The 25,722-nt window shown below is 42.3% G+C and overlaps 2 protein-coding genes across 6 annotated transcripts in view; one reads left to right on the top strand and one right to left on the bottom strand.

Annotated features, from left to right (window-relative positions):
• LOC309814077 (uncharacterized protein) overlaps positions 1-8,493 on the top strand; it is an 11,550-nt gene extending 3,057 nt beyond the window's left edge. For 2 of the 5 annotated variants that reach the window (XR_014295599.1, XR_014295600.1), the window contains exons 3-6: positions 223-311; positions 2,740-2,874; positions 5,530-5,761; positions 6,833-8,493. Coding sequence is in view for 1 of the 5 variants with exons in the window: in XM_082639444.1 (XP_082495570.1) it covers positions 223-311; positions 2,740-2,874; positions 5,530-5,695 (390 nt within the window). In the remaining 4 variants the exon portion in view is untranslated. Of the gene's footprint in view, positions 1-222; positions 312-2,739; positions 2,875-5,529; positions 6,423-6,832 lie in introns of those variants that run through there. The other 3 variants (XR_014295602.1, XR_014295601.1, XM_082639444.1) reach the window with 3 other exon arrangements.
• Positions 3,680-25,722, bottom strand: PSMD6 (proteasome 26S subunit, non-ATPase 6). The gene is made up of 8 exons (XM_082639439.1): positions 25,494-25,722; positions 24,542-24,747; positions 21,378-21,523; positions 20,484-20,703; positions 20,276-20,384; positions 8,504-8,672; positions 4,030-4,107; positions 3,680-3,879 (listed from the first exon to the last, which is right to left on the bottom strand). Exons 1-8 carry the CDS (start codon positions 25,636-25,638, stop codon positions 3,783-3,785), a joined length of 1,170 nt encoding a protein of 389 aa, XP_082495565.1. The 5' UTR covers positions 25,639-25,722; the 3' UTR covers positions 3,680-3,782.

Raw genomic sequence — 25,722 nt, 5'->3', positions numbered from 1 at the left:
AGTGTATTATGAGTGAGACTAGCGTTGCTAAAGGTGACAGGTTGCCAACTTTGATCAGTACTGAAAAGGGACTAAACACAGTGAAAGTGTTTTAACGCTGTATCACTTAGCAAATAAAACTATCATTTGATGATAACCTTATTTTCATATTGTGATATTGTGTGCCCTTCATGACTAAAACCAGAAAATTAAGACTTTAATTCTTTGGATGGATTCTCCTAGGTGATTAACGGAGGCTGCGGATCATCAATCCCAGGTGTACGATGGGGGGGTAGGACCAGGACAACAAACTCTAATGGCGGTGGAGCCAGGTAAGGTAACAAACAGGGCAGGCCGGGTGAAGTGGGCCTGCTGGAGGGGATGTGCTAGCCATTCGGCTGGACTGGAAACGTTAGCTCAGAGTTAACCTCATCTGTCCATTCTTCCAGAGAAGGTAGATAATAGGTGATTTTTGAGTTGTCTTTCAATTTTTAGATGGCAACCATACATATTTTTTTCTTAAAAACGTATGGGCGGGCTTCCCTGGTGGCGCAGTGGTTGAGAGTCCACCTGCCAATGCAGGGGACACGGGTTCGTGCCCCGGTCCGGGAAGATCCCACATGCTGTGGAGCCTGCGCGTCCGGAGCCTGTGCTCCACAACAGGAGAGGCCACAACAGTGAGAGGCCCGCGTACCACAAAAACAAACAAAAAAAACGTAGGGGGGTCAGGGGGCTGATGACAGTTGCTGCCCATCGGTGACCAGTTTGCAGCTTGGTAGCTTCAGGAAGCCTCCTTTGGCATCCTGACTTGCTTTGGGTTTCTGAACCTTTTGTATCTGCAATTGTGAGAAATAAGGGCGTGGACCTAAAACTTCCTCGACGAGCCTTTTATCAAGATTTAAAATACTCCCACTGGTCAAAAAGCAGAGAACCAAGGTTTGAAATTAGCATTCTACGTAGTCTTACTACATAACAAACATCAGTGAAAAACATCAATGAGGTGGTCGAATACAAAAAAATTCTAAAAAATTGTTTTTCCCGTAAAACATGGCTTAGATGGCCCAATTTATTAATTTTATGTGACAGCTTTCTACCAACACTCATGGTAATTAATGTGCATGTTATATAGTTTGTAATGTTTTCATATAAATGAACCTCATAATAAGCCTGGTTTTCTCCTCCAGGAAGTAATTTCTCCCAGCATCAGAGAGCCAGCATGAGAAGAGCTGGGATCAGAATTTGGTTTTCCAGCTGCAGTGTCCAGTGCTCATTTCTCCTATACCATATGGCCACATTAAAAAGAAATGTGTTAGGTTCCAATTTTATTTTCACTTCCAAACTGATACTCTGAAGCTAACACAGAAACTCTGATTTTGTATTAAAAAATACATATGCATAGGACTAAATATAGAGAATATTCACCAAAATATTAATAGGCATTATTGCCTTGTCAGTCCACTTTAGTATCCTGAATTTCTTTTGCAATGAGCATATTCTTTTTTCCTTTTTTTTTTTTTTTTTTTCGGTACACGGGCCTCTCCCGTCGTGGAGCACAGGCTCTGGACGCGCAGGCTCAGCGACCATGGCTCACGGGCCCAGCCGCTCCACGGCATGTGGGATCTTCCCGGACTGGGGCATGAACCCGTGTCCCCTGCATCGGCAGGCGGACTCTCAACCACTGCGCCACCAGGGAAGCCCGAGCATATTCTTTTTCAGGAAAAGAAAGGAAAAACTGGACTCCTTCACCTCGGAACTGTATTGTTTTACTCATCATGAGGCAATTTACTCACCTGGACCTTTATCTGCAGTTTTAGAGTTTTCAGCTTCCCCATCTAGCACTGGGAGTGAAGAGCATTTCTTGTTTTTTTAGCATCTCTTACCTGTTATCCTCACCTACTAATTTTAGGCTGGTGGGGCTAAAATGGTAAAACAAAAAGCCGGGAAGGGGGGAATGGAGAGTGTTATGTGGCTTTTTGCTCTCTTCTAGGCCAACACTCAATCTAAGCCTCGACTGAAAAGCCGTGGTTGCTGTGTGTGATCACATCAGTCCAGGTGGTTTTTATAGGTGGGAGTTGAGGGAAGGAGTTATTTTATGACCTTTTAATCCTACTTCTTCCCCTCTAGCATGAACTGCAGTGTGATAACTGGCTGAAAACAGAGCCCTACTAATTTTTAAATGGGCACAGGGAACACAGTAAGTCCTCAATGACCATATACGTTGGATTTAACAGCACTGATTTTCAGGGTCATGGGTTTTGTTAAGGGTACTTAATATTACCAATTTCTTCAAGAAATTACAGTGATCATTGTTAATAAGGTTTTATAAATAAGCATTTTTAGAAATGCATCTGGCATTTTAAGAGTCCACAGCACCTGCAGGAAGCTCCTGTCAGAGCACAGCTCTGGTCCCTGCTTCCTTGGCAAACAAACAGTCAGTGGCCCCTCTTTCAGTACAGTACTGACGACTGCCACTGGCTTCTAATACTTTGCCATTAAGTATATCATTTGCAAGAGGGCTTTCCTTTCCCAACCTGTTATTACTCGTAGTTTTACTCAAGTTTTTAATGAAGAATGAATGTTTGTTTCAAGTTATTTTCAACAGATCATCTGCTGAGATCATGTGTTTTCTCCTCTAATATATTAAATGAATCATTCCCATCAACAATGTAAACATGCTCTCAAAAAAATGAATCCAAACCTCATACTTATCTCCTTCCTTTTTACAGTAAAATGCCATTTCTCATTCTCTTTTTAACTCAGCTCTACCAAAACTGCTCTTGTCAAGGTCACCATTCAGCAAGCCTGGGATCCTCTCAGCAAATCCGGCTGCCTCTACAGTTTATTCTACCACTCCCCACCGTCCCTGCAGCTCAGGGCCATGGTGACACTTAAAAGGTAAGTCAAATTGGGCCATTCCTCTGCTGAAAACCTCCAGCGACTTTCTTCCCCTCGATAATTGCTCTCGTGGTCTCTCCTTTTTTCTGTGACACCCCATAGCAGAAAGCTCTCATGCCCTATCAATCACCTTTATCTGGTTTTGTATTTCTTTCTTCCTAGCACTTCTCCCCCTCTAAGTTTGTAATTGGGGAAAAAAGGTTCCCCTTGCCAATATAGCTAAAATCTTCAGTGAGACTGGCTTTGGCAGATTCTAGAATCTAGGGTTATGGTAGCCTCAAAAAAAAAAAGGAGTGGGGCTTCCCTGGTGGCGCAGTGGTTGAGAGTCTGCCTGCTGATACAGGGGACGCGGGTTCGTGCCCCGGTCTGGGAGGATCCCACATGCTGCGGAGCGGCTGGGCCCCATGGGCTATGGCCACTGGGCCTGCGCATCCGGAGCCTGTGCTCCACGACGGGAGAGGCCTGCGTACCACAAAAAAAAAAAGGAGTAATAACTTCCTATCTTCTGTAGATACTTGTTTCTGAGGGAAAGCTTACAATACACTGCATTTCTTGTCTGTCTTCTATGTACTAAGCACTGTGTTTAATTATACAGCATGTTCTCCTTCCTAAAATTCAGAAGGCTTAAAGGTAAGAGATGACATGCATGACCCCCTATTTTACTGAAGAGGCAGTCAGGATTTGAACTCAAGTAAAGTACTGTAGTCTCTGTAACCATTTACCATAAACCAGAGCTGTTCAAATGATGCAAATGTGACATTATTTTAACATTACTGGACACCATTCTTAGAGATGTCAAAAAAAGTAAATTGAAAGAAACAATGCAGTATTTATTTTATACAGTTCAACTGGGCACAAAGTAAGCATCGCTACAGGAAATCCTTTGTGTATGAGGTTTTGGGTTTTTTTTACATATTAATTACTCTGGATAGTTTCTGAACTCTGTTTAATAGCAGGTCTCCTTTCTTGATCGTTTCTTGGTACTGCCAGTTCTTGCTATCAGGTCTATAAGTAAATCGAAGAAAAAAATGAATTATTTACCAGTCACATTACTTCATAACAATAGTTGACCTACTTTAAAAAGAAGGCACTCTTCTTTTAAGAGTGTCCTTTATTTTGTGCAGTATTACAAATGATACACAAACTTAAGAGTACCTGTTCGTTTCCACTATTTCATTCACTTTATCTATTTTGCAGTGTAGCCTCCCAGCAGCAATAAATCTGGAGAGTTCCCTAATTGAGAGAGAAGGGGGAAAAAAAAGCCTTTAGCATTAGCCTTATAGAGAATTCTTAGAAAAATAAACTGCACTAAATAAACACATGATTTGTCTGTCAAGGTAACACTTTGACGTGCAGTAGTTGAGAGGTGGTCTCCAGTGTACTGCAGGTGTCTTATCTACCAGAACTGACGTGACCCTACAAGTGCCTATTCATATGAAGCGTAGGTGTCAAAGAATGAAGCCATTCACAGCTACAGAAGTGCTCAGGAAAAAACCTGGAGGGGTTAGAAAAATTAAACATAAGGAGGAAAATAATGAGCTTTACTTGGGGGGGAACCTGAGGAAACCGTCCAGTTTCCTTCTACTTCTTAACCTTTCCGGAGCAGGGAACTCTAAGGATTTTCAAAATCCTTCAGAGCACAGAGGGAAGGAAAGCTTTCCAATTATTTTTAAGACGGAATAACGTGCTACAATAAATTCGGATTAGGAATGTGAAAGAAGGCATTTGTGAGTATATCCCGTCACAACCTAAACCCCCTTAAAATTTAAGACAGTTACTTAAACAACAGTCACACACCCGGCTCCACAGCAGCATCAGCAGTGAAACCCTCCATCCAGGTCTACCTACCAACCATATGACACAGAGAAGAAAGGAAATGCTCAGAAATGCACTAGAGCTACATGAAGACAGCTTTCCAGTGCTGCCAAAGAGAGTAAACGGAACGCTGACTCCTTTAAGGTAATCCATATGTTAAATTTGGAGATTAATTAGGGGGAGTCCTCCTAATTAAGAAAAATCTGATTCCTAAATAAAAATTATGTGACAGATTACTGTCACAGATACTAATACTAAAACATCTTGATCCTAGCACATAAACACCAACAGGAAAGGAACTCCAAACCTTAAGAACCAAATCTCGAACGGAAGTGCCATTTCAAGTCAGTGGGGAAAGGTTGGCTTATGGAATGGTGTTGAGGCAGCCTAATTATCACAAATCCCAGAAGCCATGTAAGGAAAAAACGATAAACTCAATTATGTAAAGAGAATTTCTACATAGCAAAATACTACCAAAATCAAGTCCAAAACCAAATGAAAATGTGGCTAAAAGATGTTTGCAGTATGTCGTTGCCACTGGTCAGTCAGTGGTGAAAGCCCCACTATTCCTTTTCAATAAGGAAACTTACAATTTTGGAAAATCTGGTGATGGGCTTGAAAGATGAGCAAGTTATGCTATTAAAGATTTTAAGCTAGAGGTTATCTTATAACTAGCAAGAACTATGTGTAACAATGTTTATAGAGCATGCTCTATTGCTATACTCATTAAAAATTCAACTGTTGGTTTTTGAGTTATGTTACTGAGTGGCTTTAGGTAAAAATCTAAAAGTTAAAAAAAGATCAGCACTGTTTCCAAACTCACTTGTGTTCATTTTCCAGCAATTTACATAGTTGCATCTCCAGACTGCAGCTGCGAAACCCACTGGCACCTATTATTCTGGGACTGAAGTACACAGAGAAAACTACCCGACCAGATATACCCAGCCTTGTGAGTCCTACCCAGATCCAAAGGACAGCAGGGGAAACCTCTAAAGAAGAATCTTGATGTTATGATTTAGGAACAAGCACTAGACTTGACATGCCAGCAAACTCAGGAACGCCCTGTGCTGAGGTAAGACCTCCCAGTCAACTGCTGACACCCAGGCTGACAATTCCACTGCTTCTTCCCATGCCCACCACCATCACCAGACTAGTTCAGCCCTTCGTTCACCACCACCACCCCGCCACGACGATTAGAAGAGACTCTAAACAACTTTAACTCATCCCTTCAGATCCAACCTAGTATCGTCCCATGCTTGGCTCTGGACCCCCCAGTGTCCATCACCACACGTTCCATCCCGTGCACCTAGGCTGCTGGTTTCTCAACCATGCTCCTAAATCTATCTCTGCTATTTCCTCCATCTGGAATGTCCTTTTCCCCACCACTTCTTATAAAAATCCTAAATACACAATGACAGCCAGTCTCAATGCCCACGGGAAGCCATCTGTGGTGTGCCCATTTCGGGGGCACTTCATCGCATATTCTGACTCCTAGTTATGCTCATTCTGAACTATGTGCACCAAGAGTAATCTAAGCAGAGTCTCCTTTCTGGTTACAACGCCAAAGTTTAACTACTTAGTGCCCTAAATCGGTGTTCAAGTCCCATTCCCTAGATCCACATGACGTTTTTGTCACCTCCCCGTGTGCTAATCAATGAAACATATCCCAAGGTGACTCATCTTCCCCAAACAAACCACCTACCAACAAAATGGGAGCATACAGCCCATGGGTATGGTTTCTAACCTTACACACGGCAACAGAAGGCCCGGTTTCTTCAAATAACGGCCTGGTCCCCTTCTCCGACAGTATCTTATTAAGTCTAAGGAAGTGGAAGTACAATCGTTGTTCAATCGTCCAAAACCATTTTATGAGGGAAGAAAAACAGAATCTGTGAAAACCCAGGCATAAATCAGATATCACAGAAATTTCAAACAAGGCCTTTCTGGTAACAACTGCAGCTTGGTATGTACTGACAACCTCTGCCTCTAAAGCTGGTCTGAGACCATGAAGGGAACAACTAAACAAATACCACCAGAAATGTACCACATACCACCAGTTCAGATGCCATTGTAATGACTTGCAGAACACTGACTGCAGTGTGTCTAACTGGTACTCCCCTGCTTCTGTGCATCTTATCCACAGCTTCAACTGAGCCTCGCGCTGCTCCCAACCAGTGGACACGGCTTTACCACCACCACAGCACAGTTAAGAAACTGAAGGGTAGGAAGTCCCTGCTTTTCGTGCACTGCCCACCACAGGAAGCCACTCCTCACACTGCTGCGTGAGAAGCACGTTTATAACGCCCCCAGCCCCATCCCACTAACCAGCTGCTCTTGGGCAGTGGTTACCAGACTTAATTTCACACACGAGTTCAATTCAGAAGTGAAACAAAACCAAACCAACCTAGGGAATGCAGCCTTCTATTTTAGTATGGATAACCAACAAAAACCACTATCATTACCTCTTTTTCTTTCACAGAAGAGAAGGAGGAAATTTCTGGCTCCATAGTTTGGGTACACTTAAGATCTGTGCATTTCACTGAATGTAAAGATTACTGAAAACCAACCCACCCACCCATAAACAAACACTGATATGCATGCTAAGGTGACTGGGGGTGAAATGTACTGGTGTCTGACACTTCCTTTCAAGCGGTTAAAAATCAGATGGAAGGTGATAAAACAAATGTAACAAAATGTTAATAAATTACAGAATCAAGGATCTATGGAAATTTATGGTACAACTCTTTACAATTTTCTGCATGTTTGAAATTTTTCATAATAAAGTATTAGAAAAAAACCCAAAATGGCTAAAAAGTGTGGTCTTTTAAAATGAAATGCAGCTTCATTAAAAAGTGCTTTTTTCACTGTGAGCCACTGCAAACTACATCTTCAAAGTTAAAAGGCCAATGTCTGGGAACCACTTACATTAGGTACCACCTGGACAGCTCACATCCTGAACGTCTACTTCCCCCCAACTGTATTCCCACTACCCTGGGTCCAAGACACGGAACAGCTCCTCCCTGAGCTGCTGAACAGACCACCTGGTGTCCCCATCCAGCGTGTGTTAAGACAGAGCATGGAACCGTGTTACCCACCAGAGGCTTAAAATGCTCCAGTGGCTCCCCCCACAGCGCCTGGATTAAAACCCAAGTTCCCCACCAGGCCCTATACGACCGTACACCGCCTGACTCCCACGGCTACCCTCCTATCCCTCACTACTGTGCTGCAGCTACGCTTCTTTCTGTGCCACTGTTATCTCTGTAGACTCACTTCTATCTGAAATGACTTACACGTTTATTTATTTGCTTACTTGCCAACTCTCCCCATAACTAGAATGAAACTCCATGAAGACAGAGACCTGAAACAATGCCAACCCATTCAGTTAAGGCTTTGATACATATTTGATGAATCTCTGATTCAAGCGCTGGAAGTTCCATTTTTAACAACCAGTTTGCCCAGAATTGCAGAAGCAACCAAAATTGAAGGCATTAGCAGAGGAAATAGCTCTCTATCTTATACTTCACACTAGGTCCTCAGAGTCACTACTGCAGTAGCAGTGTGGCTCACAAAGGTGTGACAGAGACAACTTCTCCAGTCACTGTTAAAAGTAGACTTCTGTCCCATCTTTGCTACTACAGTAGAAACACATCATGAAAGCAGAGATAACAGATACGATCGTTTCGATGTTGAAAGAAAAATTCTTAGATCTTGTTTTTATAATTGAGGGAAGCAATGTAAATGGAGAAAATATACAAGTTCACACATGCAAAGGTAAGTGTGAAAAATAAATTGACATGCTGTTATTTAAACTTACTGATCAATGAACTCCACACCAACACCGAAGGCTTCTGCCATATAGCCCAGGGTTAATGACCTGTATGACTCGAGCAACTGGCTGTACGCGTGAATCCGCATCTCTCTCACGTAGTATCGATAATGAGGAGCAAAAAGCCAGTCCTTTTTCATTTCCTGTTCCACAACAGCTGCAATGAATAAGATGACAAATTATAAGGACCTCCCTTTGGATAAACTGATTAAACTGGAGGATGGATTTATAACATGATAGAAATTAACAGCCTTTTATCTATAAAGTGTATACAGAGTATTAATGAGCAATCCACACACAGAAGTGCAAATTATTTTACTGAATATCTACTACTTACTATCTATCACTGTTCTAAATAATGAGGATACGGTAGGAAGCCAAAAGACAAGATCTCTGCTGCCACAGCAACTAAATTTTCGAAGAGGAGAGATAAATGAACAAATAAGGTACTCTCCAAAAAGAAGTTCTGTAAGGAAAATAAAACTGTGATGTGATAGTGAACAGGAGGGCTTCCACGGGATTGGACTCGACAGGGAAGACTTCTCTGAGGAACCTGCCCTGCAGAGAGCAGGAGGCTTAGAGCAACACAAAGAATGCAAAGATCCAAGGCAGGAAGGGCCTGGCTAAGCCCAAGAACAGAAAGGAGAGCAGGTTCAGAACGTAGCAGGACGACAGCTACAAGGATATGGAAGCAAGACAAAAGATTCAAGAATATACTTATGTTTCTGGCTTGAACAAGATAAAAATCCCTGGAGAAGGAGAATTTTTTTTTCTCTTGAGTTGCTTTGTGTGTGTGGTGGGGGGGGGAGGTGGGGAGGGAAGGATTCAAACATTACACTTCAGCAGGGTTGCGGTGGAGTCCCCTGTCAGACATCCAAGTCAAAGATCCCAAGGCTTGGGTCTGGTGCTCCCTGGCAAGTGTGGGGCTGGAGACATGAATCTGGAAGTCACTGCCATCCACATGTATCTGATGACAGAATTATACAGATAAGGGCAATGACCAAGCCTGGGCCAGTGAGTCACGGAGAGGCCTAACGAAGGATGAGGCAGAAGGTCTAGAGAACATACATCATCTCAAGACACTGACGTTCTGAGGTCCTTAAAAGAGGACGACCGGCAGTCGCAAGGAGTCCTGCCTGCTTGATCTGCCACTACATACACAGTGTCTGATGCCTGACACCCACTTAAAAATACTGACTCAATGACCAGCTATGTCTAAAAGACATAAAAAGATACATTTTAAAGAAAAAAAAACCTACTTACCAAACTGCATGTAAAATACATCCACACGTTTGAAAGTGTTATGTGCTTATACCTCTGGATACAAATGCCCTTGGATGGACACCCCTGGAACCTGAAATCAGTAGTTGCCTCTAGAGAAAAGACCTGGGCAATCAAAGGCTAGAGAGAGCCATTTTCTTCCTTCTATGATACAGTTCGAAAATTTTCCATGTATACAAAAAACTTTGGGGGTTTTTTTTGGTGTGTTATTTTCTGATTTTTAAAGTACATATAATGAATAAAAGTTCTGGAAGGATATATAACAATCTTAAAATGGTTCTATTCCAGAAGTGAATGTGTAAATGCATTTGGACATAGGACTTTCTCATCTCAGTTTATTTTTAATTTTTGAAAACAATCAGGTATTACCCAGAAAAGGATGCTATTTTCTCTTTCAAATAAAATATTTTCAAGTACAAAGTCTATGTATATTTGGAGAAGCAAAAAGGCTTATTTGTATATAAAACCAAATAAATGCTACATGCCTTAGTACATAAAAGGAGAGAGTAAATGATACAAATGATGACTGTTGTCAAAAAGATTTAACTATCTGTCCTTTGTATTTTAAATATCTGGGAAATCACAAGCAGGCACCAGGCCCTGTCCCCACTGTCCCAGAAGTGTGCGGACAGCAGCCACCCATATGAGACCCGCCACCAGGCACCAAGTGCTTACCCCGCTATACCAGGAAGGGCCGCTATACCTGCACACCCATATCAAGTGGATAACAGCCAGCACACACTGAGCAAAGAGGCAGCAAGCATCCAAACTAAAAGCCACCACTCGATTCCAGAGAAGAGGAAAGAGTAGAAGGATTTGAGCTCACCTACTCTCGCAAAAACACCAAAATCACAACTGCTGAACAACCACTGATAAAGAAGACTGGAACCTACCAAAACAGGTATTTCACACTCAATGAAAAGAAGAAGCCACAACAAGACAGCAGGAGGGGCACTGTTGCGACATAAACGAATCCCATTCCTGCCAGGTGAGTGACCCACAAACTGGAAAATAAATGTATCACAGAGGTTCTCCCACAAGAGTGAGAGTCCTGAGCCCCACATTAGGCTTCCCAGCCTGAGGGTCTGGCACTGGGAGGAGGAATCCCAAAAGCATTTGGCTTTGAAGGTTTGAGTACAGGAGCTCCCCAGGACTGGGGGGAACAGAGACGCCACTCTTGGAGGGTGCACACAAGGTTTCATGTACACTGGGACCCAGCACAAAGCAGCAACTCCATAGCAGCCAGGGCTAGACCTAACTGTGAGTCTTGGAGGGTCTCCTGGGGAGGCAGGGGTTGGCTGTGGCTCACACCAATCAGTAGTCTCTGGGGGGAGGCCACAGAGACTACTGATCAGCATGAGCTCTCCTGGAGGTCACCATTTTGGCATCAAGATCTGGCTCTACCCAACAGCCTACAAGCTCCAGTGCTGGAAAGCCTCAGGTCAAACCACCAGCAGGATGGGAACACAGCCCCACCCATCAGCAGACGGCTGCCTAAAGCCATACTGAGCTCCCAGCCACCTATAAACACACCCCTTGACACTGCCCTGCTCACCAGAGGGACAAGACCCACCAGTGAGCAGGCACCAGTCCCTCCCACCAGAAAGCCTGCACAAGCCTCAGGACCAACCTCACCCACCAGAGGGCAGACACCAGAAGCAAGACGAGCTACGACCCTCCAGCCTGCAGAAAGGAGACCACAAACACAGAAAATCAGACAAAACGAGAGCAGAGAAATGTGTTTCAGATGAAGGAACAAGATAAAAATCCGTAAGAACAACTAAATGAAGAGGAAGTAGGCGACCTACCTGAGAAAGAATTTACAGTAATGACAGTAAATATGATCCAAGATCTCAAAAAGAATGGAGGCACAGACCGGGAAGTTACAAGAGATGGTTAACAAAGAGAAGATTTAAAGAATAAACAGAGATGAACAATACAAAAACTGGAATGAAAAATAAACTAGAAAGGATCAACAGCAGAATAACTGAGGCAGAAGAACGAACAAGTAAGCTGGAAGACAGAACGGTGGAAATCACTGCCACAGAGCAGAGTAAAGAAAAAAGAATGAAAAGAAATGAGGACAGCCTCAGAGACCTCTGGGGTAACACTAAAGGCACCGACATTCACATTATAGGGGTTCCATAAGAAAAAGAGAGAGAGAAAGGGCCTGAGGAAATATTTGAAGAGATTATGGCTGCAAACTTCCCTAACATGAAAGGAAACACTCACGTCCAGGAAGCACAGAGAGGCCCATACAAGATAAACCCAAGGAGGAACACTCCAAGACACATATTAATCAAACTAACAAAAAGTAAAGACAAAGAAAAAATACAAAAAGCAACAAGGGAATAGCAACAAATAACATACAAAGGAACCCCCATAAGATTATCAGCTGATTTTTCAGCAGAAACTGCAGGACAGAAGGGAGTGGCATGATATATTTAAAGTGATGATAGAGAAAAACCTACAGCCAAGAATACTCTACCCAGCAAGGCTCTAGCTCATATTCGATGGAGAAATCAAAAGCTTTACAGACAAGCAAAAGCTAACAGAATTTAGGACCACCAAACCACCTTTACAACAAATCCTAAAAGAACTTCTCTAGGTGGAAAAGAAAAGGCCACAACTAGAATCAAGAAAATTACAAATGGAGAAGCTCACTGGTAGAGGCAAATACAAAGTAACGGTAGGTAATCACCCACACATATATATGATGTCAAAACCAGCAATTGTGAGGAAAGTACACAGGCAGGATATTGGAAATGCATTTGAGATTAAGAGATCAGCAACTTAACACAATCCTGTACATATACAGACTGCCATATCAAAACCTCATGGAAATTACAAACCAAAAATCTACAATAGAGACACAAAAAAGAAAACGCAATCCAAACACATCACTGAAGATAGACATCACAAGAGAACGAAAGAGGAAGGAAAGAAAAGACCTTCAAAACCAAATCCAAAACAATTAACAAAATGGCAATAAAACATTCATAGTGATGATTACCTTAAACGTAAATGGATTAAATGGTTCAACCAAAAGACACAGACTGACTGAATGGGTATAAAAACAAGACTCGTATATATGCTATCTACAAGAAATCCACTTCAGATCTAGGGACACATACAGACTGAAAGTGAGGGGATGGAAAAAAGGTATTCCATGCAAATGGAAATCAAAAGAAAGCTGGGGGCTTCCCTGGTGGCGCAGTGGTTGAGAGTCCGCCTGCCGATGCAGGGGACATGGGTTCGTGCCCCGGTCCGGGAAGATCCCACATGCCGTGGAGCAGCTGGGCCCGTGAGCCATGGCCGCTGAGCCTGCGCGTCCGGAGCCTGTGCTCCGCAACGGGAGAGGCCACAACAGTGAGAGGCCCGCATACCGCAAAAAAAAAAAAAAAAAGAAAGCTGGACTAGCAATACTCATACCAGACAAAACAGACTTGAAAATAAAGACTGTTACAGGAGACAAAGAAGGACACTACATAATGATCAAGGGATCAATCCAAGAAGATGTGACAGTTGTAAATATATATGCACCCAACACAGGAGCACCTCAATACATAAGGCAAATGCTAACAGCCATAAATATGGGAGAAATTGACAGTAAGACTATAATAGCGGGGGATTTTAACATCCCCCTTTCGTCAATGGACAGATCATCCAGACAGAAAATCAATAAGGAAACACAGGCATTAAACGACACATTAGACCAGATGCACTTAATTGATATTTACAGAGTATTCCATCCATCCGAAAGCAGCAGAATACACATTCTTCTGAACATTCTCCAGGACAGATCACATCTTGGGCCACAAATTGAGCCTCAGTAAATTTAAGAAAAGTGAAATCGTATCAAGCCTCTTTTCCAACCACAGCGCTATGAGATTAGAAATCAGTTACAGGAAAAAAAACTGTAAAAAACACAAACAAATGGAGGCTAAACAATATGTCACTAAACAACCAACGGTTCACTGAAGAAATCAAAGAGGAAATCAAAAATTACCTAGAGACAAATGACAATGTAAATAAACATGATGGGCCAAAACCTTTGGGACACAGCAAAAGCAGTTCTAAGAGAGAAGTTTACAGCAATACATTCTTACCTCAGGAAACAAGAAAAATCTCAAATAAACAACCTAACCTTATACCTAAAGCAACCAGAGGAAGAACAACAAACAAAACCCAAAGTTAGTAGAAGGAAAGAAATCATAAAGATCAGAGCAGAAATAAATAAAATAGAGACGAAGAAAACAATAGAAAAGGTCAATGAAACTAAAAGCTGGTTCTTTGAGAAGACAAACAAACTTGCTAAACCTGTAGCCACACTCATCAAGAAAAAAAGGGAGAGGACTCAAATCAATAAAATGAGAAATGAAAAAGGAGAAGTTACAAGGGATACCACAGAAATAGGAAGGATCATAAGAGACTACTACAAACAACCATATGCCAATAAAATGGACAACCTGGAAGAAATGGACAAATTCTTAGAAAGACACAACCTTACAAGACTGAACCAGGAAGAAATACAGAATATGAACAGGCCAATCACAAGTACTTAAATTGAAACAGTGATTAAAAAACTTCGAAAAAACATAAGCCCTGTCTTCACAGGCGAATTCTATCAAACATTTAGAGAAGCGTTAACACCTGTCCTTCTGAAACTCTTCCAAAAAATTGCAGAGGAAGAAACACTCCCAAGCTCATTCTATGAGGCCACCCTCACCCTGACACGAAACCAAAGATATCACAAAAAAAAGAAAATTACAGGCCAGTATCACTGATGAACATAAACACAAAAATACTCGACAGAATACTAGCAAACCAAATCCAACAATACACTAAAAGGATCATACACCATACTCAAGTGGGATTTATCCCAGGTATGCAAGGATTCTTCAATATCCACAACTCAATCAGTGTGATACACCACATTAACAAACTGAAGAATAAAAACCATATGATCATCTCAATAGATGCAGAAAAAGCTTTTGACAAAATTCAACACCCATTTATGATAACAGCTCTCCAGAGAGTGGGAATTGAGGGAACTTACCTCAACATAATAAAGGCCATATATGACCAACCCACAGCTAACATCATTCTCAACAGTGAAAAGCTATAAGCATTCCCTCTAAGATCAGCAACAAGGCAAGGATATCCATTGTCACCACTTCTATTCAGCATAGTTTTGGAAGTCCTAGCTATGGCAATGAAAGAAAAAGAAATAAAAGGAATCCAAATTGGAAAAGAAGTAAAACTGTCACCGTTGGAGATGACATGATACTACACATAGAATAGATGCTACCAGAAAACTACTAGAGCTCATCAATGAATTCAGTAAAGTTGCAGAATACAAAATTAATACACAGAAATCCCTTGCATTCCTATATACTAACAACAAAGGATCAGAAAGGAAAATTAAGGAAACAATCCCATTTTCCATCACATCAAAAAGAACAAAATACCTAGGAATAAACCTACCAAAGGAGACAAAAGACCTGTACTCTGAAACCTCTAAGACCCTGAAGAAAGAAACTGAAGATGACACAAACAGATGGAAGGATATATACCATGTTCTTGGATTGGAAAAATCAATATTGTCAAAATGACTGTACTACCCAAGGCAATTCAGTGCAATCCCAATCAAATTACAAATGGCATTTTTCACGGAACTAGAACAAAAAATTTTTTTACTTTATGTGGAGACACAAAAGACGCTGAATTGCCAGAGAAATCCTGAGAAAGAAAAACAGAGCTGGAAGAATCAAACCCTCTGACTTCAAACTATGCTACAAAGCTACAGTCATCAAGACAATATGGTACTGGCACAAAAACAGAAATATAGATCAACAGAGCAGGACAGAAACCCCAGAAATAAAAACTCAGGCACTTATGGTCAATTAATCTACAACAAAGAAGGCAAGAATATACAATAGAGAAAAAACAGTCTCTTCAATAAGTGGTGCTGGACAGCTACATGTAAAAGAAATTAGAACATTCTCTAACACCATACACAAAGATAAACTTGAAATGGATCAAAGACCTAAATGTAAGTTGGACACTATAAAACTCTTAGAGGAAAGCATAGGCAGACCACTCTTTGACATAAATCACAGCAATATGTTTTTTGATCACCTCCTAGAGTAATGAAAATAAAAATAAGAACAAACAAATGGGACCTAATTAAACTTAAAAGCTTCTGTGCAACAAAGGAAACCATAAACAGAAGGAAAAGACAACCCACAGAATGGGAGAAAATATTTGCAAATGAAGCGACCTACAAGGGATTAATCTCCAAAGTACACAGACAGCTCACACAGCTCTACGTCAAAAACAAACAAACAAACAATGTAGTCAAAAAATGGGCAGGGCTTCCCTGGTGGCACAGTGGTTAAGAATCCGCCTGCCCACATAGGGGACATGGGTTTGAGCCCTGGCCCAGGAAGATCCCACACGCCATGGAGCAACTAAGCCCGTGCACCACAACTGCTGAGCCTGCGCTCTAGAGCCTGCAGGCCACAACTACTGAGCCCGTGTGCCTAGAGCCTGTGCTTCTCAACAAGAGAAGCCACCGCAATGAGAAGCCTGCTCGCCGCAATCAGAGGAAAGCCCACACACAGCAACAAAGACCCAACGCAGCCAAAAACAAACAAACAAAAAAAGGGCAGAAGATCTAAACAGACATTTCTCCAAGGAAGACATACAGATGGCCAAAAAGCACATGAAAAGATGCTCAACATCAGTAATTATCAGAAAAGTGCAAAGCAAAACTACAATGAGGTATCACCTCACAAGGGTCAGAATGGCCATCATCAAAATGTCTACAAACAATAAATGCTGGAGAGGGTGTGGAGAAAAGGGAACCCTCCTATACTGTTGGTGGGAATGTAAATTGGTGCAACCATTATGGAGAACAATATGGAGGATCTTTTAAAAACTAAGTATAGAACTACAATATGATCCAGCAATCCCACTCCTGGGCATATATCCAGAGAAAACCATAATCCGAAAAGTTACATGCAACCCAATGTTCACTGCAGCACTATTTAAAATAGCTAACACATGGAAGCAACCTAAATGTCCATTGACAAAGGAATGGATAATGAAGGTGTGGTACACATATACAATGGAGTATTACTCAGCAACAAGAAAAGAATGAGATAATACCATCTGCAGCAGCATGGATCTACAGATTATCATACTAAGTGAAGTAAGACAGAGAAAGACAAATATATGGTATCACTCATACGTGATATCTAATTAAAAAAAAAAGATACAGGGCTTCCCTGGTGGCGTAGTGGTTGAGAGTCCGCCTGCCAGTGCAGGGGACACGGTTCGTGCCCCGGTCCAGGAAGATCCCACATGCCGCGGAGCGGCTGGGCCCGTAAGCCATGGCCGCTGAGCCTGCACATCTGGAGCCTGTGCTCCGCAACGGGAGAGGCCACAGCAGTGAGAGGCCCGCGTACCGAAAAAAAAATAAAAATAAAAAATACAAGTGAACTTACTTACAAAACAGAAACAAACTTACAGATATCGAAAATAAACTTATGGTTACCAAAGGGGAAACAAGGAGGGGGAGGGATAAATCAGGAGCTCGGGTTGAACATATACACACTACTATATATAAGATAGATAACCAACAAAGACCTACTGTATAGCACAGGGAACTCTACTTAATATTTTGTGATAACCTATATGAGAAAAGAATCTAAAAAAGAATGAATATATGTATAACTGAATCACTTTCCTGTATGCCTGAAACACATTGTAAATCATCTGTACTCCAATAAAATTAAAATATTTTTTAAAAATAAAAATAAAAAAATATCTGGGAAATGAGTAAATTTTAAAAGGTTGCCAGTAGGGATGGGGAAGATGGGAAGAGGTTACCTCAACCATTCAAAAGTTTCCAAAAGCCATCAATTTCATCACACTAGCATAGCACTTCCCCCCATTTTGCTCTTACATTACAGTTACACAGAGCACTCACTAACATACGGGCACTGTGCTGGTGTCAAGGTCACTACAAAGGAAAACAGCATAAGGTCTACTCCTAATTGTCCTAAGTAGCAGTACAGAAAAACTCTAAAAAAGAATCACAAAATAATTTGCTGTTTAAAAAATGGGGCAGGGAATTCCCTGGCGGCCCAGTGGTTAGGACTCTGTGCTTTCACTGCCAAGGGCGTGGGTTCGATCCGTGGTCGAGGAACTAAGATCCTGAAAGTCACGCGGTGTGGCCAAAAGATAAAGATTAAAAAAAAAAAATTGGGGCTTCCCTGGTGGTGCAGTGGTTGAGAATCTGCCCGCTAATGCAGGGGACACGGGTTCGAGCCCTGGTCTGGGAAGATCCCACATGCCACGGAGCAACTAGGCCCGTGAGCCACAACTACTGAGCCTGCGCATCTGGAGCCTGTGCTCCGCAACAAGAGAGGCCGCGATGGTGAGAGGCCCGCGTACCGCGATGAAGAGTGGCCCCCACTTGCCACAACTGGAGAAAGCCCTCGCACAGAGGCAAAGACCCAATACAGCAAAAATAAATAAATAAATTAATAAACTCCTACCCCCAACATCTAAAAAAAAAAAAAAAGAACTGTTGTGTTAGATAACACGCAGAACATGTAGCCCAGGCCTGGATTTAAAAAAAAAAAAAAAAAAAATTAAGTAAGTAAAAATAGGGCATTTGACCAATAAGCACATGACAAAATATGCAGCATCACTAGTCATCAGAGAAATGCAAATCAAAACCGTAAGATATCACTTCACACCCACTAAGATGCCTAGGAGCAAAAAGACACACAATAACAAGTATTCGATGTGGGGAAACTGGAACTCTCACACACTGCTGGTGGGAATGTAAAATTGTGTAGCTTCTTTGGAAAACAGTTAAGCAGTTTCTCAAAAAGTTAATCAAAGAGTTACCACATGACACGCCAATTCCATTACTAGGTATATCCCCAGGAAAAACTAGACATTGTGTCCACACAAAAACTTGCACATGAACATTCATTACAGCATTATTTATAATGTATCCATCATCTGATGAATGGATAAATAAAATGTGGTATATCCATGCAATGGCGTTATCATTCAGCTATAAACTGAATGAAGCACTGATACATGCTACACCATGGATGACAGTAAAAGCATTATGCCGGGCAAAAGAAGCCAGGCACAAAAGGCCACATATTGTGTAATTCCATTTATATGCAATGTCCAGAATAAGCAAATCCATGGAGACAGAAAGACTAGGGGCTGGAATCGGGAATGGGAAGTGACTGCTAATGGGTACAGAACACCTTTTGGGGTGATGAAGATGTTCTGGAATTAGTGGTGTAGCTGCGCACCTTGTCAATATACTAAGACCACTGAACGTATGCACTTTAAAATACTGAATTTTATAGTGATTTACATCTCAATAAAAAAAGAGGATGGGGCATAACATAAGACCAGGAATGCAGAGAAGGGATTTAAAACATTTTTGGACTGAAGGAAGAAGGGAAAAGCGCCACATTTGAGCAGAATAACGATGAGATCCACAGGCATACAACAGGGAGAAGGGCAATTGTGCAGTACAACCTTGGGTGCAAACCCACCCATCGTGCACATATGGGAAGAGAGGGCCATGCAGGCCGTTCACACCCGAGGAGCCCTGTTCCCCCACTGCATGAGGGGAGTAGTATGAATTCCCATAAAGCAGCCTAACTTTATGCAGAAAGCACTCCATAAACACTGGGCCAAAACCTACTCCAAACACAGAAGACCATCATTTGGAGTCCTCCTATCCCATGTTGTGTAAATTCTACCTACTTATTAACCAAACACTTCCTGAAACTTGCAGCACAAACAAGAGAATTATCAATGCCAAGTTCTTTAAGTTTTAGGAAAATCATCTGGGAAGGACCCCTGGGCTGAACACCACAAGCACTTTCAACAGATTGTCTCAACCGACATCCCTTGAAAATGATTTGCAAATCGGCCCAAAGATTTAGTTGTTGCATAAATAACCCACTGCTGAATTCAACTCAATTAACATCAACTCAATCAAAAGGAGATTCAAGATCCGAATTCTAAAACTCAGCACTTCGAACCATTTGCTCACTTTCTGCCTTACATCCCAGAAAGACTCTAAACCAGGGGTCAGGCAAACTTCCTCGGCAAAGGGCCAGACAGTTGATATTTTTAGCCACTGAGAGCCAAAGAGCTGTCACGTAATTTTCTTTGTCCTGTTTTGTTAAACGATCCTTAAAAAATGTAAACATCAATCTTACCTCCTGGACCACACAAAAGCACTTGATCAAAGTCTGCTAACCCCCCTATGAACAAGATGGGCAAAAGATTAGCTGTACTGACCAAAGACCTACAGCTGTCTGCACACTATATTTTTCATATATGTGAAAAATCATCTTAGGTTATCCGCAAACGGTCAGAAATAAGATGAAGACAGACAGTCAAAACGAGCAACTCTATCCTTACCTAATGATTGGAAGAAAACTGAGTAACGGCATTCATAGAGTGAAAACAGATACTGCCGAACTGCCGGAAGACTGTGCAACACTTCCAGAATCTCTGCTCCTTTAATTACCTAGAAATTTTTTTAAAAAACAAATATGTGCTTTAATGATTTTTGTGTATTTAAGGTGGAAGAGCACGGGGTACTCTTTAAATATGATTCAGTCATTACCTTTTCCCTGAGATCTGGTCTTTCTAAAGCAATCATGCTGACATAGACAGTGTAAGTCACAAAGGTTTTATAATCCATCAGTTCATAGGATGTAAATGTTGAAACTGTGTCAAGGAAGAGTTCAGCTGCCTGTTTGAAATCACGAATAGCCACACAATAAAGACCTTGATATACTTTTAGGCGGTTTCTCCGGTCCCAGTCTCCTCCTTCCTCTATCAAGCTATAAAATACAAAACAGTAAGGTGATGATCTGGAAATAAACAGTGACACTTTTTACAAGTTTTGTGTTATTATGAAAGAGAAAACAGCTTTTAACAACTTAAACCAAAAAGAAATATTTAAAGAGAACATTTCTGTAAGTAAGAACATTAATTACTTGACCAAATTTACTAGTTGGAAACAAAAGAAAATAGGTAAATTTCTTACATCAATTTCTTATCTGTAGCGTCATAATTTAGAGGGAATAAATCCCCACTGCTACAACGCACCTTCTGGGGACTTCCCTGGTGGTCCAATGGTAAAGAATCCACCTTACAATGCAAGGGACGCGGGTTCCATCCCTGGTCAGGGAACTAAGACCCCACATGCCGTGTGGCAACTGAGCCCGCGCGCCGCAACTACTGAGCTCGCGCGCCTCAAGTAGAGAGCCCGTGTGCCGCACTACTACAGAGGCCATGCGCCCTGGAGCCTGCACACCACAGCTAGAGAAGAGAAAACCCGCATGCCACAACTAGAGAAAAGCCCACACACCACAATGAAGAGCCCTCATGCCACAATGAAAAGATCCTGCGTGCCTCAACAAAGATCCCGTGTGCCGCAACTAAGACCCGACACAGCCAAAAAATAAATAAATAAATAAAATAAACATTAAAAAAATGAAAAAATAAAATTCACCTTTTGGCCTTTTCTGTGTTCCGGGTGATGAGGTCATTATCCATGTAAAATAAGCCAATTCTAAGGAGATAGAACACAATATCCAGTCGGTGACCCAGGGCCACGGTTTTGTCATATGTCTTGCGAAAGGCTGTCAGAGCGCCTTCCTGTCAAGAGAACCAAGGCAACAGGTGAGAAAAGGTTAGAAGTTTCAAAAGCTATCAGCTGTCTAGGATTTTCTTAGCAAGGAGCTGGGGAAACATGTAGGAGTAGAGATAGAACAGTATGGCCATGAGCTGATACTTGTTAAAGCTGGGGGATAATTGCATGGGGTTCCTTATATGATTCTCTCCACTTTTATAAAAAATACATCAACTGTGTCTAAGCATATACTTATATTCTAGAAAACAATGGAAGAAACACATTCATAATTTATTCACCATTATTTCAGTATTCTTCTTTGTTCTATATATTCAATATTTTTTCCTTTAACAATTACAATACACTACTGTAAAATTACTGTAAATTGTCAATCTTATCACCTAAAGGGTAATAAAAATTTTATCTTAATCACTGAGTACTAGAACACAATTGAGTATTTAAATATACAATTCTATCTCAAATCATTGTGGAAAAAAATGTTTTTATTGCTTTTAAAACATGAACATGTGGGACTTCCCTGGCAGTCCAGTGGTTAAGACTCTGAGATTCCACTGCAGGGGATGCGGGTTTGACCCCTGGTTGGGGAAGTAAGATCACACATGCCACGTGGCCTGGCCAAAAAACAGAGAAAAAACTACCACCACCACCACCAGCAAAAAAAAAAAAACAACAAAAAACCAAACCAAAACCAAACCAAACAACCCCCAAAAACAAAAACAAAAAAATGAACATGAATAAAATTATTTGTTTATACTTGGTACTTTTTAGTATGTGTCTGGCTTTGTTTTATGTAATTATTAGTTATGCCTCATACATTTCTAATAAGAGACTGGCAAGACAGTAATGGGCACACCCAGTACTAAGATCTTGGTTTTTAAATACTATCCCCCAATAAAAGAAACCAGGGATCCTAGGAGAAATGGATGATTCCAGGTTTGGAGAATGAAAATAACAGGTGAGCCTGTGACATCTTGTTATAAGGAAGACCAAGGAGATCATGTCAAAAGGACCAAGAAACCATCTTGAAGGAACCTGCACTAACAAACTTGTAGCAAACTGAGCACCGGAAAGAATAATGACTGTAATCAGTACAACACAGTGAATAATAAAAATCCACTAAGTCCATTATTTAGTAATAGTACACAAAATAAAATGTTAAAACAAGAAAGTAAACAGGAGGGAAAAAAGACAACTCTTCTTTTTAGAAGAATGCTATTTAACAAATATGGAACATATTATTAGAACATCACCGATTTACAACCCCCTGATGTTGATTCAAACATATCCCTATTGAAATTCCTTAAGGCCTGAATCAAAAGCTTTAAGTTTCACATTCACGTGTAATAATGCATCCTCTTTAAAACCAAACCAAAGCAAACCACACACAGCCTAGAAAGCCACACAAACTATTAGCTATTTTCAAACTGTTCTGTATTTTCCAACTTTTTACAATGACCAAAGCTTTTTTTTTTTTTTTCGGTACGCGAGCCTCTCACTGCTGTGGCCTCTCCGGTTGCGGAGCACAGGCCCCGGACGCGCAGGCCCAGCGGCCATGGCTCACGGGCCCAGCCGCTCCGCGGCATGTGGGATCCTCCCGGACCGGGGCACGAACCCGCGTCCCCTGCATCGGCAGGCGGACCCTCAACCACTGCGCCACCAGGGAAGCCCCAAAGCTTTTTTTTTTTAAACCCTAAATTTATAATCAGAAGAAAAAAAACTTGTTTTAAATTTAAACTAAATAATAATAGCTCGTATCATTTAACATTTCAGCACTTTGCAGCAGGCACTAGTCTAAGCACTTTGCCCCTAGGCACTATCATTATCCCTATTTAACAGATGAGGAAACTCATACAGAGGAGTAAATCATAATTACTGAAGTCAGAAATACAACCCAGGCACTCTTATCCAAGAGCTCACACTATTTAATTTTTTTATATTGACACCGTGTCATCCATTATGTAAATACTTCAGGGTGCACTGCTTAAAATTAGGACATTCAAAGCCCATCCTCTTAACCACTATTACAGAACTACTAAGTTAAAAAAATTAAAAGATCCAATGCTTGTGAGTATCCCTCTTGTGCCCTGATAGTGGAGTATAAATTAGCTTGGCTGCTGTGCGGGAGAACAGGCCACACATACTAAGATAAAAACTGTTCTTCATCCCAGAGATTTCATCTCATAGAATACACCTTAGAGAAACATGAGCATATATACACAAAGAGGCACACACACAAGCATGTTTTTACAGCAGTGGCTTGTCCTAGCAAAAACAGCTGAAAACAACACACATACCCAACCACTGAATAGCTAAGTAAACTACAGCATAGCCCTACAATGGACTACTAGCTAGCAGTTAACCAGAATGAGCAAGATTTATGCACATTAACATGGGAAGTCACTCAGATATAATGCTGAATGAAAAAGTAAACGGGACAACATGAGTACACTATGATTCCATTTATCTAAAACAAACTTTTTAAACCAATACTACCTAATTTCTACAAGTACATACACATGCCTGTAAATGTACAATAAAAGAATTTACAAGATTATCTCTGAGGAGATAGAGAATAAAGAAAAACCAAATAGAACTTCAGCATTAACTATAATATTTTAGTTTCTTACAAGGAGACGATTACCTGTGTAAACAATAATTTTCAAAATGCACCAGAACCAATGCTTCCCAACCAGGATACGTTACAAAAGTGAACTACTGAGAATGATCCCAATTTTGTAAAAACAGTAAATAAACAAACATCTCCGAACAGGCACTTGTTTTATTGGCATAGAGAGGGAGAAGAATACACACCGGCTGCTGTCTGGGGGCAGGTGACAGAATGGGTGTAGCAAGAAAACTACTAACTTTTTCTTTATTAATTTTTTGCACTGATTCACTAGTTCAGGTAAGCAGGTTACCTCTGCACTTAGTGGAAAAGGACGTTCGTTTTTAAAATGAGACATTACTAACCTTGCACAGTGCCCATTTCAGGCTCTACAGAGAGTGGAGGCCATCTCACTCACCTTGTCACCTATCCGGCAGAGGTACTCGGCCTTTGCCATCATCGCGTCTCGGATTTCGCTCTCTCCCAGATTCTTCTCCGCATCTTCCAGCTCCTCGTCCAAACGTTTCAACTCGTCTTCGTTTGCCTTCTTCATTTTACTGAGCAGGTCCACGTCCATCTGCCAGTCAAGGGATTTGCACAAGGCTTCGTAATAAGGAGCCATGTCTGAGAGCGAACAAGAGGGATGTGACTTAGGAGTGAGGCCCCGTCCTGCCCTAACCTCACTGTCTACCCACTCCTTCCTCGTACACAACTGCGAGGTCATCCACCAGTCGCCTACCTGCCAGGAGGAAGGGATGGGACAGAGCTTGGTAAAGGCCTGGGCGGTCAGCATCAGGGCCAGGCCTGTCACCGACGCCCTCTACTAGGGCCGGGGGGAGGACAACCTCGGTTTGCCTCTCGGCGGCTTCTGTTCCCCCAGTCTTCCAGCAAGGGAAAGGCTAAGCTTGTTGACACACACACACACACACACACACTCAGACACGTGCGTACAACGGTACAGGGCCCACTGCCATTCACTGCTAGGAAGGGCGAAAGGAACCGACCCAAGTTTCCCCTCCACCCGCAACGCTGAAGTCCCCGAGACCAGTCGCTAATGACAGTAAGTCATGTCTCTCTTCCGTGCCTGGCACGGGGCTCAACACCTCGGGATCCAACCGCCCCGCCCTGAGGCTGGCCCCAGGGTGGGAGGCGCACAGAGATGCAAACCTCTGAGGGCAAGGCTGGAGGTCCCAGAAGGCGCCCCCGACAAAAGGAAAGCCCCGAGGGGCGCAAAGGCCAGGTCTGGTCTCGGGGACCCCGTCGGAGGGGCGCCCCGGGGTCGCGAGCCCCGTCGGGGAAAACCCCGCAGGCTCGGGAGCGCGGGGCCGCCCAGGCCTAGGCCGCTGACTCGGCTCTCGCGCCGGCCTCACTGTTATCGCGGACGGCTGCCATCAGCTCGTCGCGCACGGCCGCGTCCCCGCGGTGCTCCGGCAGGCTGAGCAGGAAGCGCAGCTGCGCGATGCGTAGGTCCGGATTCTTGGGCAGACCCTCCTCTTCCAGGTTCTCCAGCGGCATCGCGACGGCGAGGGTAGCGGCTCGAAACAAACGGCAACTCAGCCTGGTCCCGCGGCGGCGTCGGCAGCGGCGGAAGTCGAAAGA

This window comes from Mesoplodon mirus (genome assembly GCF_964341445.2).
Source record: "Mesoplodon mirus genome assembly, chromosome: 12".
Lineage (NCBI taxonomy): Eukaryota > Metazoa > Chordata > Mammalia > Artiodactyla > Ziphiidae > Mesoplodon > Mesoplodon mirus.
This window is presented reverse-complemented; position numbering and strand designations above follow the sequence as displayed.